Source organism: Apodemus sylvaticus, chromosome 3 (assembly GCF_947179515.1).
Source record: "Apodemus sylvaticus chromosome 3, mApoSyl1.1, whole genome shotgun sequence".
NCBI lineage: Eukaryota > Metazoa > Chordata > Mammalia > Rodentia > Muridae > Apodemus > Apodemus sylvaticus.
The window spans coordinates 72,912,678-72,927,038 of record NC_067474.1 but is presented as its reverse complement, the minus strand read 5'-3'; the positions used below and the strand labels follow the sequence as shown (position 1 = coordinate 72,927,038).

The window sequence follows — 14,361 nt, the reverse complement described above, 5'->3', positions numbered from 1 at the left end:
ATCCGGCAATTCATTCCTTTTGGCCCTTTCTGTGCTAAGAAATTGTCTCAAATTTCTCATTTAAATGTGCTGACCAATCAGTTTATAGACAAACTGGGTCCCCTAATAATTCACTGTATCTGGATGGCTGTGATAAAGTCAGCAGTAGCAGTAGCAGCAACAGCAGCAGCAGGGACCTTCTGAACTAAACCAGTCTTGCGATGTTTAGATTTAGCCATAACCTTAGAATAAGCCCTACTTCCTTTCCCCCTTTTTATTATTTTGCTATAAGAATATTGATACACCTCCTTTTTCTTGGGATTTTTATGTCGATAATGCAGTATTGTTCACTTCCAGGTTTATGGATAAAAAGAATTGTTAGGGGCCATATCTGAAATTTCTCACAAAATTAAAGCCAAACCACATCACAGAACCTTAATAATCTCCTCTACTACCATTTCTCTCTGCCTAACCAGTCCTCGGTATTTCTTTCTGTATGCTAAGGAATCAATATGGAGTACACCCTCCCTAGAGTATGCAATCCTGCTTTGGAGAACACTGTTTTGACTTCCGACAAAGCTCTTTGGTGTGGGGTACTTGAAATGTTTATCAAAAGCACAGAGGAATGTCCATTTAATCAAAACCATGCAGGTGTAGCACTCTGCTTGGCATCCTTTTACTGAACAACAGACTGTCAGTCCCAGTGTGTGCTAGGTTACCATTTGCACTTGAATGCAAGCACACACATGAACAGGCACATGATCTACTGTCAGAGACTTGTAGTTTAAGAGGGGAAACTGTACAAATTCCACACAACTCAGACATGTCAACAAAACTATGTCTAGAGCCAGGACAGGGCACCTTTGTCTGTCACATCTACTGCACACAGGAAGGACTCCTCAGACAGTGGCCAGTGTATCATAAACCCAATCTACAGCTATATTTCTCAAAATAGTGTAAAGAGACCACTTGCTTAGTGTCTCAAAAAGGGTCTCAGTGGTCAGCAGGCAGCAAGGATGTGGGTCTTGGAGCAGACTTGCTTGTTGCTGGGACTCTAGATGGTACTCTTCCCGCTGGGAAGCCAGTTCTGCTGAACCACTATTGCAGATGGCCTGTCCCTGACCTTTCCTTCACACTGCTTGCTTGTTGTTTGTTTGTTTGTTTGTTTTTACTGGTAACTAATGTAAAGTGACATATGAACATACAACTCGTGGAGTTTGCTAAGGCAAAACTCCCTGCAGTCTGTGCCCAGGTCACAGATGATGGCATGACCAGAACGCCTCTGCATGTCCAATTCCATCTCATTTCCAGCTTCTTTTGTTTACCATTATGTTAGAGTGAGATTGGCACACATTAATGGTTCATTGATCATTTATAGCTTATTCATATTCATCCTCATTACAGAATTCCTTCTATTAATATGCATGCATCATCTATCTACCCTGTTGGTACATGCTTGCTTTTGGTGTGTGAGGCTATTACAAACAGCACACAGACTCTTTTAACTTAACAAAGCATCAGAAACCCAAGTCTTCCCTCTGGACTTCAACTTTTAGACAAAATAAAGAAACACAAATTGGATTTGCCCTCCCACCCAAAAACACTTGACAAAATCTCGGAAAAGATAGTTACAGATACTGAGCACTGGGTCAAGGACTCCAGTGTTCACGAGACGCAGAAGGCATGGAGGAGGAGAGCGCCACAACTCCTTTGAGATCACCTCCTGGCCACACCCTGGCCTGGAAGCCCAGGCGCACGCAGTATAGCAGATTCCTCTAAATGCACAGACAGAGCCAAGTCCAGGAAAATACCCAGAACTCAGGAAAGCAAAATTCAAAATGTCTCCTCCATCTTGTAAAATGGCCAGGAATGCAAAGCCCTGGGAAAACACAATGGGCGGCTAAATCAAGATGCTGAAACCAGCCTGGGAATGTCATTGCGGTAGAGCTTGTCCTTCTGGACACTTGAGGCCTGCTTTTCATTGTCTCTGTGCTTTTAAGACACCAGAGTTCCTGAGTGTGCTTTATCATCACAGGGGTTCTGAGGGCTTAGAGTGGGTACTTCTTACCTTGTTCAAATTAGTGCTAGAACAAGATACCGTACCAGCAAAGCACGCTGGCTGGAACCACCGCGGAGGGGATGAAGGGCTAGGGTCTTGCTGGGTGTGGTCCACCCCACTGCCCCCACCATTCCCAACTTCTGAAGTACAAAGTGTGCTTTAGCACGTCCCAACGTGCTGGCCTGCTCCCCTTCCCCACCGTGAACTCTGCTTCCATTTCACAGGCAAGGTTGAAGAGACAGCACGAAATAACCAGGGAAGACCCAAGTCAGGTGACTGGGATTATTTTAAGTTGGAAAGCAAAGCATGGGACGTGGGGTGGGGGTGGGGGGGGAAGGTAGGGTACAGTGCTCTAAATGCACAGGAGGAGAAAAGGCCACACACAGGAAGGGAAGCATGAGGGAAAATGCAGAGAATCCACAGGGCTTGAACGAGCATGGAGGAGAGATCACATCAGCATGTGGACCTGATGACTCAGGGTTCAACTCGTAGTGACAGCCATATGATGCACACAGCACAGCGCACACAAACAAGTGGGCATGCACAAGCACACAAAGAAAAACAAACGTTGAGGTCTCCTTAAAGAACGGCAGTTGATGCTGCCTAGGAGACAGGCCAGGAAATTAAATGTTCACTGTTACTAAGGATGTACGTGGTGAATTCGGAGCACTTTGAGCAAGGAGGCATCAGATGCAGCCCACAAGTAGGCAGGTTTTTAAAAGCAGATTAAAAAACTAAGTACCTAGAGCCAACATGATGGCTCAGGAGATAAAAGGCAATTACTGCCAAGACTGACAGCCTTGGGTGCAGACCTGGGGACTCAACACAGAACAAAGAGGACTGACAACTGAATGCTGCTCTCTGACCCCCACATGTTTACCATGGCACCCCCAAATACATGCCACTAAGTAAATCCTACATAATTAAAAAAAACTTTACAAAAAGGAAAGAGAAGTAAATAAATGGGAAGTGATGCAATAGTGAAACTGTTGTTTTCCTAAAACTGCAGAATTGAGAGGAAGGACCCAGGAGAGTCTGGATAGGACAGGAGGCCTTCCCTGGAGGGTTCTGTAATACCGTCTACATATATAGATGAAGGCCAAAGAGCTAGTCAGAGGGCAAAGAAAAAAGCCATTGGCCTGACAGAATCCACAACACAAGCCAAGAATTCAAACTATCTGCCAAAAATATGGTAGGATGGTGAAGAGATAGAAGGTGCAACAGCCATCACTAAGTACAGTCAGCAAGTGCGGCCAGGGACTGGGACTGGGACTGTGAAGCAGTACTCGCCCACAGGGCCAGCTTCCGCCCTCTGCAGGATCCTGAAATCTGAGAAGCTAAATCCACGGGATGGACCCAGGACAACTGGACACACTGACACATGACGCCGAGCAAGGCGAGCCAAGGCAAAGGGCGAGGGCACACTGTGGCTTCTGCAGTAAGTGGAGAAGTGAAGGAAGTGGAGAGAGACAGGTGACAGGTGCAGGACACACCTGTGGTTAAACAGCCACCAGGGGCTGCTCATCAAAATAACCCGGGGAGCTAAAAACTCCTGGTGCTGAACCTCCAGGGTGAGACCCAGGCAACTGAGGCTTCTCAAGTCCCCAAACCCCTCCTGCAACTCCAAAGTGCAAAGCAGAGACCCACAGACCTCAGAGACTAGGTCGCTGTAAGGAGGAAAGGCAGGAGGTGGGCACCTTCACAATGAGCAGCAATTGCAAGATGGACAGGCTGGTCGGGGAGGGACAGTGCACGGTCTGTGAAAGAGGGAGGAGCCTGTCACCCATTTTTTTCAGGCACGCCCCCTGGCCATCACGTGGCCCACTTCAGTTCACTTCCGGGTTATTTTTAGGTTGCCTCTGGCAGTGCACAGCTGAGCCGATTTAGAAGCCTGAGCTGGTGGCAGGTTGCCAGGGTTTCTAACTCAGAGCACAAGCAGTGTGCCCTTGGGCAAGTTGTTTCTTTATGTGTGAATAATAGGGTCTATCTTGCAGGTTAGTTCCAGAAATACAGGCTGAAAATAAACATTCAATGACAGCTAATACCAAATACAACTCAAACAAATAAACCAAACAAATGGGGAAAAAAAAGGTTAAAAAGAAAAGGACTAGTGTTGGCATTCTAGAACATTCTCTGCCACGTGCAACTTCTCTGAATTACCAGGGTTCAGAGACTTAAATTTAAGGATGTCAAACAGTACAAGAGAGAAAAACAGAAATTAAATAGATCATGTGTGTGTGTGTGTGTGTGTGAGAGAGAGAGAGAGAGAGAGACAGACAGACAGACAGACAGAACATGATTAAAACAGAGTAAGTGGGGCTGGAGAGATGGCTCAGCGGTTAAGAGCACTAACTGATCTTCCAAAGAGGATCTGATAATCTCTTCTGGTGTGTCTAGAGACAGCTACAGTGTACTCTTATACATAAAATAAAAAATCATTTAAAAAGGAGTAAGTGAAAATATGGTTTAAAACCTCTGTTTAAATCATATCCAAGCCTCAAACAAAAGGACACCTGCCTGAAATCCCAGCACTCTGGAATCTGTGGTGTTGGGATCCCAATTTCAAGGCCAATCTGGGCTACACTGCAAGAACCCAAAACAAACAAATGAAAGGAAAAAATAAAAAATAATTAAAAAAAGGAAAACCAGTATATAGACTGGTGTAATAGCTAAGGTGAAAGAATTATGTCAAACATTTAGGAAATATAAGTTTTAGGGGGCATAGCTCTAGGGAAGAGCATTTGCATAGGTGAGGCCCCGGGGTTCAATTTGCAGCACAGCAGTAAACAGATGTTCTATGGACATCCAAAAGTGTCACAATTAGCTGGGTGGTGGTGGTGCATGCCGTAATCCCAGCACTCTGGGAAGCAGAGGCAGGCGGATTTCTGAGTTGGAGGCCAGCCTGGTCTACAGAGTGAGTTCCAGGACAGCCAGGGCTATATAGAGAGAAACCCTGTCTCGAAAAAACCAAATCCAAAAACCAAAAAACAAAACAACAAGTGTCACAATAAGATTAAGAAACATTATAAATATAACAAATGATTACAAGTTAAGAACAGCCTACTAGTGCTCTTGGGTTTGCTTGGTTTGTGCTGAGAGCTCTTTTAAGACAGACGGGTTTCCCACTAGACAGAGGCTCTGCAGAGTGCTGACCCTGTGCACCTGCCATCCTTCAGAACTGTCTCAGCTGTTGGGTCCCCGAACCACAAGCAGCTCCCTCACTAGGCCTGGCAGGTGAAGAAGCTGAGACACAGCAGGACATTATCTGTTCTATAGCAGATACAATATTCAAAGTAATTCATTAGTATGCAATTCCAGGCTAATCTCACTTTGTAAAGGACATGGAAAGAGAGACCACACATCTCATCTAGCACAGCCCCAGGAGCTGAGGCCACCCACCAGCCTCCTACTGCACTTGAGGTGAGAGCCCCTCTCCATGACTAGTTTAGTACCTGAAGACGAGCCCTTGCTTAGAGGAAGCATGAGCTTTGATTGGGATTTTAATAATATTCTTTGGTTTCTCAGAGCCAGGCTTTGTCTGTGCAGCCCTGGCTGTCCTGGAACTCACTCTGTAGAACAGGCTGGTCTTGAACTCATAGTTCTGCCTGCCTCTGTCTCCAGAGCACTGGGATTAAAGGCATGCCCCACCACTGCCTAGCCCTAGCTTTTTAACAACATTCTTTATTTTAGTGAAGTATCTCCCCTCTTAACAAATATATCCATTCAATATTCATAAATCAGCTTTTATTACAACTTCAAGAATACACTGAGCACAGAGTGAATGGCCCTATTATACAGTTAGGCAGTGGCTTTGGTTTCACTCTTTATTGAGCAAACTTAAGTGGGCAATTTGGGGGAGCTATTAAATGCAGTAAATTTTCTTTAAAAAAAAAAAAGTATACTTTTTCAAGAGAAATTATTTCCAAACTAAAGCTTCCAACTGGATGCTAGTGTCACCCTCAAACAACAAAGGCATTCAGGTTATTGAGGCGAGGCCACTGTCAAGTCAAGGCCAAGAAGAGAGGTGTTTTAAGCGCTGTGGGCAAGGCTGGCCCTGAAGCTGCAGGACAGTGAGGCTGGAGTGGAGTTCAGACATTATGAGCAAAGAGCCAGGGGGGGGGAGGGGGAGGGGGAGGGAGGAGGAGGGGGGAGAGAGAGGGAGGGAGGGAGAGAGAGAGAGCAAGAGAGCATGCGGTGGCTGAAGCTCCCTATGCTACGACTCCCGACTGGACTTCCTGTGCCTGACAGGGAGGGCTTCATGTCAGCCTCACCCTTACATCCAAGTCTCTGCAAAGTGCTGCTGGGGCTTTCACGGCTGTAACTCATCCTTTAGGCCTTCCCGTCTTTCAGGCTCACTCACCTACAGCTCTGACTTGATGTTTCCCCCACTTGCAATATTGTTTGGGCTGAGCTGTGGCAGGATAGAAGCCCAGAAGAGAGGGAGCAGCCTCTGGGAGATGGCAGACTAATCTTCAACAGGGTGAGGAGGCACCAGGACTTTGCTTAAGGCTTCCCAGACTGAATAGTCTGCGAGGGCAAAGGTCACCTTATTTCATAGCTCCAAACATGCTCTGGTTTTGTTTTGTTTTGTGTTTTACAAGTTGTGTGCTGTGTGATTCCAATAAACCAACCAACTGCTCCAGGGCCAGGAATCTCTCTCTTCGGTGCCATGCTTGCTAATATTTCGCATCAAATTGGGCTGACTGTAGGGTCAGCTGGCCCGTGACAGTTATCCCCAGTGATTAGTGGCCTTCAACGCTGCCACATATATATAATTAGACTCTGGAAGGCTGTTGCTGTGTTTATGATCAGTGTGGGTCGGGCTGTGACTCATGCCACTGCTCGGGGTTCTCAGCCCATCTCTCAGGGGTATCTGAACACGCTGGAGCAACGTGAGCCTACCTTAGTGCGACTGCAACTTTGCTGACACAAGGAAGAGAGATGACAGGGAGTTAGCTAACCGTATAGGAAAGCACAAACTGTCTCCACTGGACAAGGGACTCAAATATCACAGAATATCAGAATCACAAACAAACCAAACTAACCCACCTCGCTAACCCTCTGGTGAGGCTACAAGTAACTCTGGTCTACAGAAAGCAGAGAGTGATGTGTTACTGATAGCAACCAACAAAGGCAGCTCACAGAAGGACCTGCCAGATAATGCTAAAAACTACACAGCACCCATGAACATACCACGAAGGCAAAAGCCACTGGAAGTAATGAACCATTCCCTATGCAGACACAATTCCCAGTCAACACAGACCCTACCCTTTAAATTATTCAGTATCTGGAGAACATTGTGGATGGAGAGGGAATAGGGACCCTCTGTGGCATTTATATTTGTGAGCAGACCCTGGCTAGCCCTGGGCTCTACATTCACCAAAGGACAAAACTGAATGTAAAATTACTTTTTAGCAAGACAACTGGTCCCTTAGGAAATCTTTTGAAGAAAAATTTAATAGACCGATATAAACAGATTGACATGAATCAGGTCCTATTTCACCTGCAATTGGTTTAGACAAAGTGTGAACAAGATTTCACTTGGTCCAACTTTAAAGAAAATCTCTGTCCAATAAATACATCCCAAATTTTAACCATTTGCCTTCAACTGCAATCACCACCAGAGAGATGGAAATAGTGGCTATGTATCCATTATATAATATATAGCATATATATTATATATAATTTTATTTATTATATGAAACCATGTGTGTTTATGTGCGTGTGTGTGTGTGTGTGTGTGTGTGTGTATATATGTGTGTACAGCTATTAAAGAAACTCAAAATATCATATTCATTAAACACGTAGTGATTTAATGTTTAGTAGATCCTGAGTGGTCTGTATCCTCAAAAACTTATAAGGCATACAGAAAAAAGAAAAACTACTCTGCTTAAATGAGTAATGTCCCCAAGCCCCAGGATGACATGAGAAATGACACTCCAAAGCACTCACAAAACTCAAGTCTTAAATTGATGATGGAAAAAAGTTTAAAAAGAGAGAAAAGGGGAAAGGTTGGGGGGAGGAAGAAGCGATAACCTTGGAGACAGAAATAGGCACCTTCTAAGGAATGCAGAACCAATGCTATTGAAGAAAAGGGGCGGAGCCCTGTCTCCACTCCCCGTGAACTGTGTCAAGAGGTTGCGTTTTAACCTGAAGGCATTGGGAATCAGTAAGATCTAAAGCACATGACCCAGGATTTCCAAATGATGACTAGCTTACAAAGTGAAAAAATGGAGCAGAAAGGAAGAGATGGAGATGAATGGATTCAACTGTGTGGGGAACAGAGGACAACCATTAAGACAGCCACTACAGAGCAAGAAAGCTGGGTTATCATTTGTATTTTGATCTCTAGGATCATCCGTTTTGTCCCAGCACTAGGGAGGCAGAGGCAGGCAGACTTCCTGAGTTCAAGGTCAGCCTGTGCTACAGAGGGAGTTTTCCAGGACACACACACACACACCAGAAACAAAAAAGGACTATAACACCAGTCCCTTATGGCCTTTTTGAGCACCAGTGATAGACGTATAGACCAGTAGTGCTGTATCGATGTACACACAGGCAAAGCACCCATAAAAGTAAACATACCCACAAAGGTTAAAAAATAAATCTTTTTTTAAAAGCACTGTTCCCATACTGGCCTGTCTCTTTTAGTCAGCTAACCAAAAAGGAGTATCTACTGCTAATCAGTAGAGCATCCACACAGAGGGGAAAGAAAGGCAATGGTTACTCACAGAAGGAAGAAGAGAGAAGACAGAAGAGAGAACAAGAATGGATGGGGAAGCCTCCCAAAGGATGGCTTCCACATGGCTCCAGGAGAAGAAAACAACTACTTTCAGACCTTTGTATGTCTTCATTTCAGTTCCCAACTAGGAAACCAAACTCACTCTGACAAAAGGAAAAACAAAATAAGCCATAAAGACCACTTAGCTGGCACTGACTGCTTGAGACTATAATCACCCGATATTTTTAGAAAATCAAAAATCAGGGAAATAAGACCCTTCCCTTAATTATCTGCCATCTAAAATACTACTGTGAAATGACTGTGCCTCACTTTAGTATTAAAGTTAGCAAGGATCAAAGTGGGTGGTAGAACTATCCATCAGTAGAGACAGATTCAAAACATGGGAAACACCTGTTTCCATTTTACAGACAACTACTCTTTATTGGGGGGAGGGGTGTTTATGAGAATTGGGAGACATGTGAAATCAGAACAAATAACTTCAGTGAATAAGAGAGAGTCAATGTGTTAATGAAAGGTTAGCTTTATTGTTGAAAATACAGGCCAAGACTTTTTTCTAACAGTAAGAAGATACAATAGAACAGATTCAGCAGGTGCCATTGATACACTGTATCTTTTTAAAAAAGGAATATTCCAAAATACCTTACATTTTGCTGTTGCTCAGGCTTCTCTAAGAGTTGAGAGCTCCCCCTCCTGCTGACCTGACACCCAACACAAAGCTAAGTGTTTAGAAACCTGGAGACGGGTAGACAACCATCTGCGAACACAAGTATTCAGGGAGAGGGCACCAACATCTGCTTACATCTTTGTCTTACTTAAAAGGACAGCAGAGATGCAGACAGAACATGCATTCAGAAAATAGATCCTTTTATTAAGATAAAGATGATTCTGCACAGTATTTTAACCAAAATACTATTTTCATAGTTCTTTAACTTTCTTAAATGCTGAGACTCAATTAAGATTTTACATATACAGTTAGGAAAGGACAAGCCTAACAAAACAACAAAAAACCTTGTTCTCCACTTGAAAAAAATTCTCAAACTAGAGAAACTAGAAAGCAACTTTTTTTTTTTTTATCCAAGACAGGGTTTCTCTGTGTAGCCCTGGCTGTCCTGGAACTCACTCTGTAGACCAGGCTGGCCTCGCCTGCCTCTGCCTTCCAAGTGCTGGGATTAAAGGCATTTGTCACCACAGCCTGGCAACTTTTTTTTTTTTAAATGAAACCATACATGCAAAAAAATAGTGAGACCAGACTACAAAAAAAGAAAGGAAGGAAGAAAGAAACTTATCAAACAAACAGCAGCCAGGTGGTGGTCGCGCATGCCTGTAATCCCAGCACTTGGGAGGCAGAGGCAGGTGGATTTCTGAGTTCAAGGCCAGCCTGGTCTACAGAGTGAGTTCCAGGATAGCCAGGGCTACACAGAGAAACCCTGTCTTGGAAAAAAAAAAAAAATCCAAAAAAAAAGAAACAACAAAAACAAACAGCGATCTCAGAAAGAGTATAGCTGAATATATGTACAAATTCACCTGCTAGTTATTTGCCTTAAGGTTTTTGTTTTTGTGACACAGGGTCTTGTCACAATATTCCTTGTCACAATATTCCTTGTCACAATATTCCTTAGGCTAGCCTTCACTGCAATTCTTTTGCCTCAGTCTTGTTGAGTGCCAAGATTACAGATGCCAAGTATTATATATGTTAATTATACATGGTAGTCTGTTTTCTTCTACTGTTGTGAATTTTCCTTTTTAATTTTCACATAATACACAGTGATTTTTTTTTCTCAGCATTTTTCTTTGTTATACAATGAGAGCTAGACACTTTGGGTATTTGATTTGCACATCTCTTTACAGGAATTTTTTCTTTTGTTTGATTTTGGTGTTTTGAGACAGGATCTCTCCATTATGTGACTCTGGATGTCCTAGAACCCACTATGAAGACCACTCACTGGCCTTAAGAGCCACTAAGAAGACCAGGCTAGCCTTGAATTCAGAAATCACCTGTCTGTGTGCCAGCACACTCAACCCAGAACATGTTCTTATCTGTATAAAAAGGGTAACACTGAGGCAGGAGCTATGCCCCAGTAGTAAAGGCACTTGCCACCAGGCCTGACACCCTGGGTTCAATGCCCTGAGGCCCCTCATGGTAGAAGAAAGAACTGAACTAACTCTTGCAGGTTGTTTGTGACAGGCAGACAGAGACACACTTTTTTAAAAATGTAAAGGTAATGCCCTGGAGTATTAAAAATAATTACAAAGCCTTTTTATAGCATTTCAACACAGCTAATATTTGTACTATGTTCAAAAATGTAAAATAAAATTATAACTAGGCATGGCTGGCACATGACTGGCAGAGGCAGATGGATCTCTGTGAGTTCAAGGCAGCCTGGTTTTACATCATGAGTTCCAGGATAAGCTGAGCTACCTAGTAAGACCCTATCTCAGAAAGAGATTATTAATTAGGGTTCTAGAGCTCGCTGTATTAAAAAAAAAAATGCTGAGAAAAAAATCAGTGTAGTATGTGAAAATTAAAAAGGAAAATTAACAACAGTAGAAGAAAACAGACTACCATGTATAATTAACATATACAATACTTGGAAATGCAGATAAAAGGGAACATAAAACAAGACTTGTCTAGTTTCTAGTAGAGAGACAATAAAATAGACTGGAGATGCCACAGCATGTGACAGATTAGCTTAGGAATTACCTCCACAAACAACAACAACAACAAAAAACAAACAAACAAACAAACAAAAAAATCTAAACGGAACTTGGGTAAGGCAGTGGTGGCTCACGCCCTTAATCCTAGCACTTGGGAGGCGGAGGCCGGAGGATTTCTGAGTTCAAGGCCAGCCTGGTCTACAGAGTTAGTCCCAGGACAGCCAGGGTTATACAGAGAAACCCTGTCTCGAACAACAAAGCAAAATAAAATAAAATAAATAACCAAACAAACAAACAACCCCCCCCCCCAAAATACAAGGAAACTTGGCAATAGACTGCAGTATAGACAGAAGACTATATCTATTCACATAATTTATGACTAAATGAAATTAGCATATATGTATCTGAAAAGCTACTCAGTGGAACCAATAACTAAGTGGATAAAAATCAAAACAAAAGAAACAGTAAAGATTAGGAGACATAGTACAGGGAAATACCCATCATCCAAGACAGCCAGGACTATTATAGCTATCACATTTTATAAGGCAACAGTGTATCAAAGATGAAAAGATGTATCATTTCTGGTGCAATACTTTTTCTCCCTCTAAAATGTGAACTAAGGAGATGCATGTGTAAGAACTCACCGCAGGAACTAGTAATATATCTTAGGGATAAAGCACCTGCCCAACATTCAGAAGACCCTGGGTTTGGCTCCCAGCACAGGAAAAAGTTAGTACATACAAATATAACTGTTTCCTATTAAGTATTGCTTAATATTACCTGGAATCAACTGAATTGCCTACCAAAAAGAATAAATGAATATTAAAAGCTCATAAGCTAAAATGCCATGCATATCCCTAAAGCGATGGAGAGCGCTCACACATTTATTGATATGAGAAAAACAATGACCCGGGTTACTTTACAGGCGGCTTCCCCCCCACCCCCCACCCCCCACCCCCGGCAGCAGCCTTGGGGTGTCTGGTTCTTCGCTCTTAATTTCTAGCACCTAGAACGGTGGGTGCCCTGTACTGCTGCTCAAAAACCATTTATTCAGTAAGTGAGATTTCAAAGCAAGGTCCAGAACGACAGTCATGACAGGGTACAATCTCCTCTCTCCTCCTTTGTCAGCCCTCTTTATATATATAAAAAAAAAACATAACTGGGAAGGTAGGCAAAAAAGGTTAACAAAGTAACATTTTGGAATGTGTTATAACTCCCCATCTTCTTTATTCCTTTCTGTACTGTCTAAATTCCTGAGAAAGTAACTAATGCTTTTTAAAGAGCCCATGTGGTTAAAATGAATACTACTTAAATTTCTAAATTCTGGATTGGGTATGTTTTCTTTCACTTTCAAAAAAAAAACTTTTATCTTACACAGGTGTCATCTTTCTCGGTATCAGGAAATGGCACACCAAATGGAGAAAAGCACATGTTTTCTATAGTGGAAAAAAAAATCTAAAAGTAATTGCCTAATATCCTTTCTTTTTTCATTAGCATAATCCTATTCTAGCCTATTCCGATTTGGTACTTAAAAAAAAATTCCTCCGCCCTCTTTTCAGGCTAAAATGCCAAACGAGTTCATCTCTACACATTTAAACAGGCTTCATTTTCAAAGACATTTCATTGGCGGATCAAAACTCAACCACCTATATCGTGTCTCTCTCTGCCCCTTCACCCTGTTCTGTTTTAGTCCTGAGCTTTACAGGGAATAAACCTTATTTAGATTTTTATCATGTTTCATCCTTCTAGAATGTAAGCTTCACGAGGGCAGGAGTTTTGTCCTGCTCTCTCACCTGTGTCCCCAGCCCAATACCAGGTGGTATCCAGTAGGCCTTAGGAGGTACCTATCAAATGAAAAGATGTGTGTGGAAAACAGATGCAGCAACTCCAAACAAGCCAATAAATAAAGAATTGGAAAAAAGATAAAGGAATAAAGAAATGATACTGAAGTGCTGCCATCCTGACAGGACTCGAAGCTATACAACACTGGCTCGGAGGCGGACGTTGAAGGCCAGCAGGTGCTCCACACCTATCTAAGCACATAGCTCTTCTAGGAAGGAGGTAGGTAATCCACGGGGAAGTCTCGGGGTGGTGGTGAGCAGCTCCCGGAAGAGTGTACAGGACCATCTCCATAACAGAGACGTGGCCCGCGCGGAGGGAGGGAGGGGGGAACATACACCATACAATACCATACATCTTCGCCCAGATGGGAAGAAAAATCACACGAATCTCCTACACAACCAGACCAAGCAGACAACCCTCCACCAGACAGAGAAGCAGGCTCCACTCCTAGAGCTCTGTAGTCGCCTGCAACCCAGGAGTCGGGTCGCGACTCCAGCGCTATTCCCTCTCCAGAACCCCGCGCCGCACCGCCCCAAGGAGACCGATTGAGGGGACCGTTTGGGGATCAGCTTTCTCTTTCCCCGCAGAACGCTGCCCTCCACCGCACACACGCCTGCCAGTCCAGCTCGTCCCTGAGGCCCCGACCCTCCAACTCACGTGTAGATGATGGACATGAAATGCATCAGCCACAGCACCACGAAGAGCACGAAGCCGAACAAGGCCATTCCCTCCTGGGCCAGGTCCAGCAGCGCCATCCCCCGGCCCGCTGGCCCGGCCCGGCCCGCTCCGGCCGCCGCGGACAGCGCTGCCGCGGGAGGAGGACGCGGGGGCCGCCGGGTGCGGGGCGCGGGCCGCGAGTGGAAGGTGGGAGAGGAAGGGCCGGCGGGGCGGCGGGCGTGCGGACGGAAGGGGCGGGCAGGGCCTGCGCGCCCCCGGCCGCTCGGCGCGCGCTCGGCACCGCGCACCCCTTAGCGTGCGCGCGCTGGTGTGCTGCGAGCGCAGGCTGAACGCGCTGCGCGCTCCAGGCGGCCGTTGCCGCGCGCTCGGGCTCCCGTGGTCCAGATCCTCCCGGCTGCCGCCGCCG

At 44.5% G+C, this 14,361-nt stretch overlaps 1 protein-coding gene across 1 annotated transcript in view; it reads right to left on the bottom strand.

Moving 5' to 3' along the window:
* The window catches only part of Ugcg (UDP-glucose ceramide glucosyltransferase), a 34,005-nt gene extending 19,912 nt beyond the window's left edge, over window positions 1–14,093 (bottom strand). The window contains exon 1 of the mRNA XM_052176557.1: window positions 13,935–14,093. Within this exon, the coding sequence (XP_052032517.1) occupies window positions 13,935–14,032 (98 nt within the window). The 5' untranslated portion in view covers window positions 14,033–14,093. The remainder of the gene's footprint in view (window positions 1–13,934) is intronic.
* Between the last annotated feature and the right edge of the window lie 268 nt (window positions 14,094–14,361).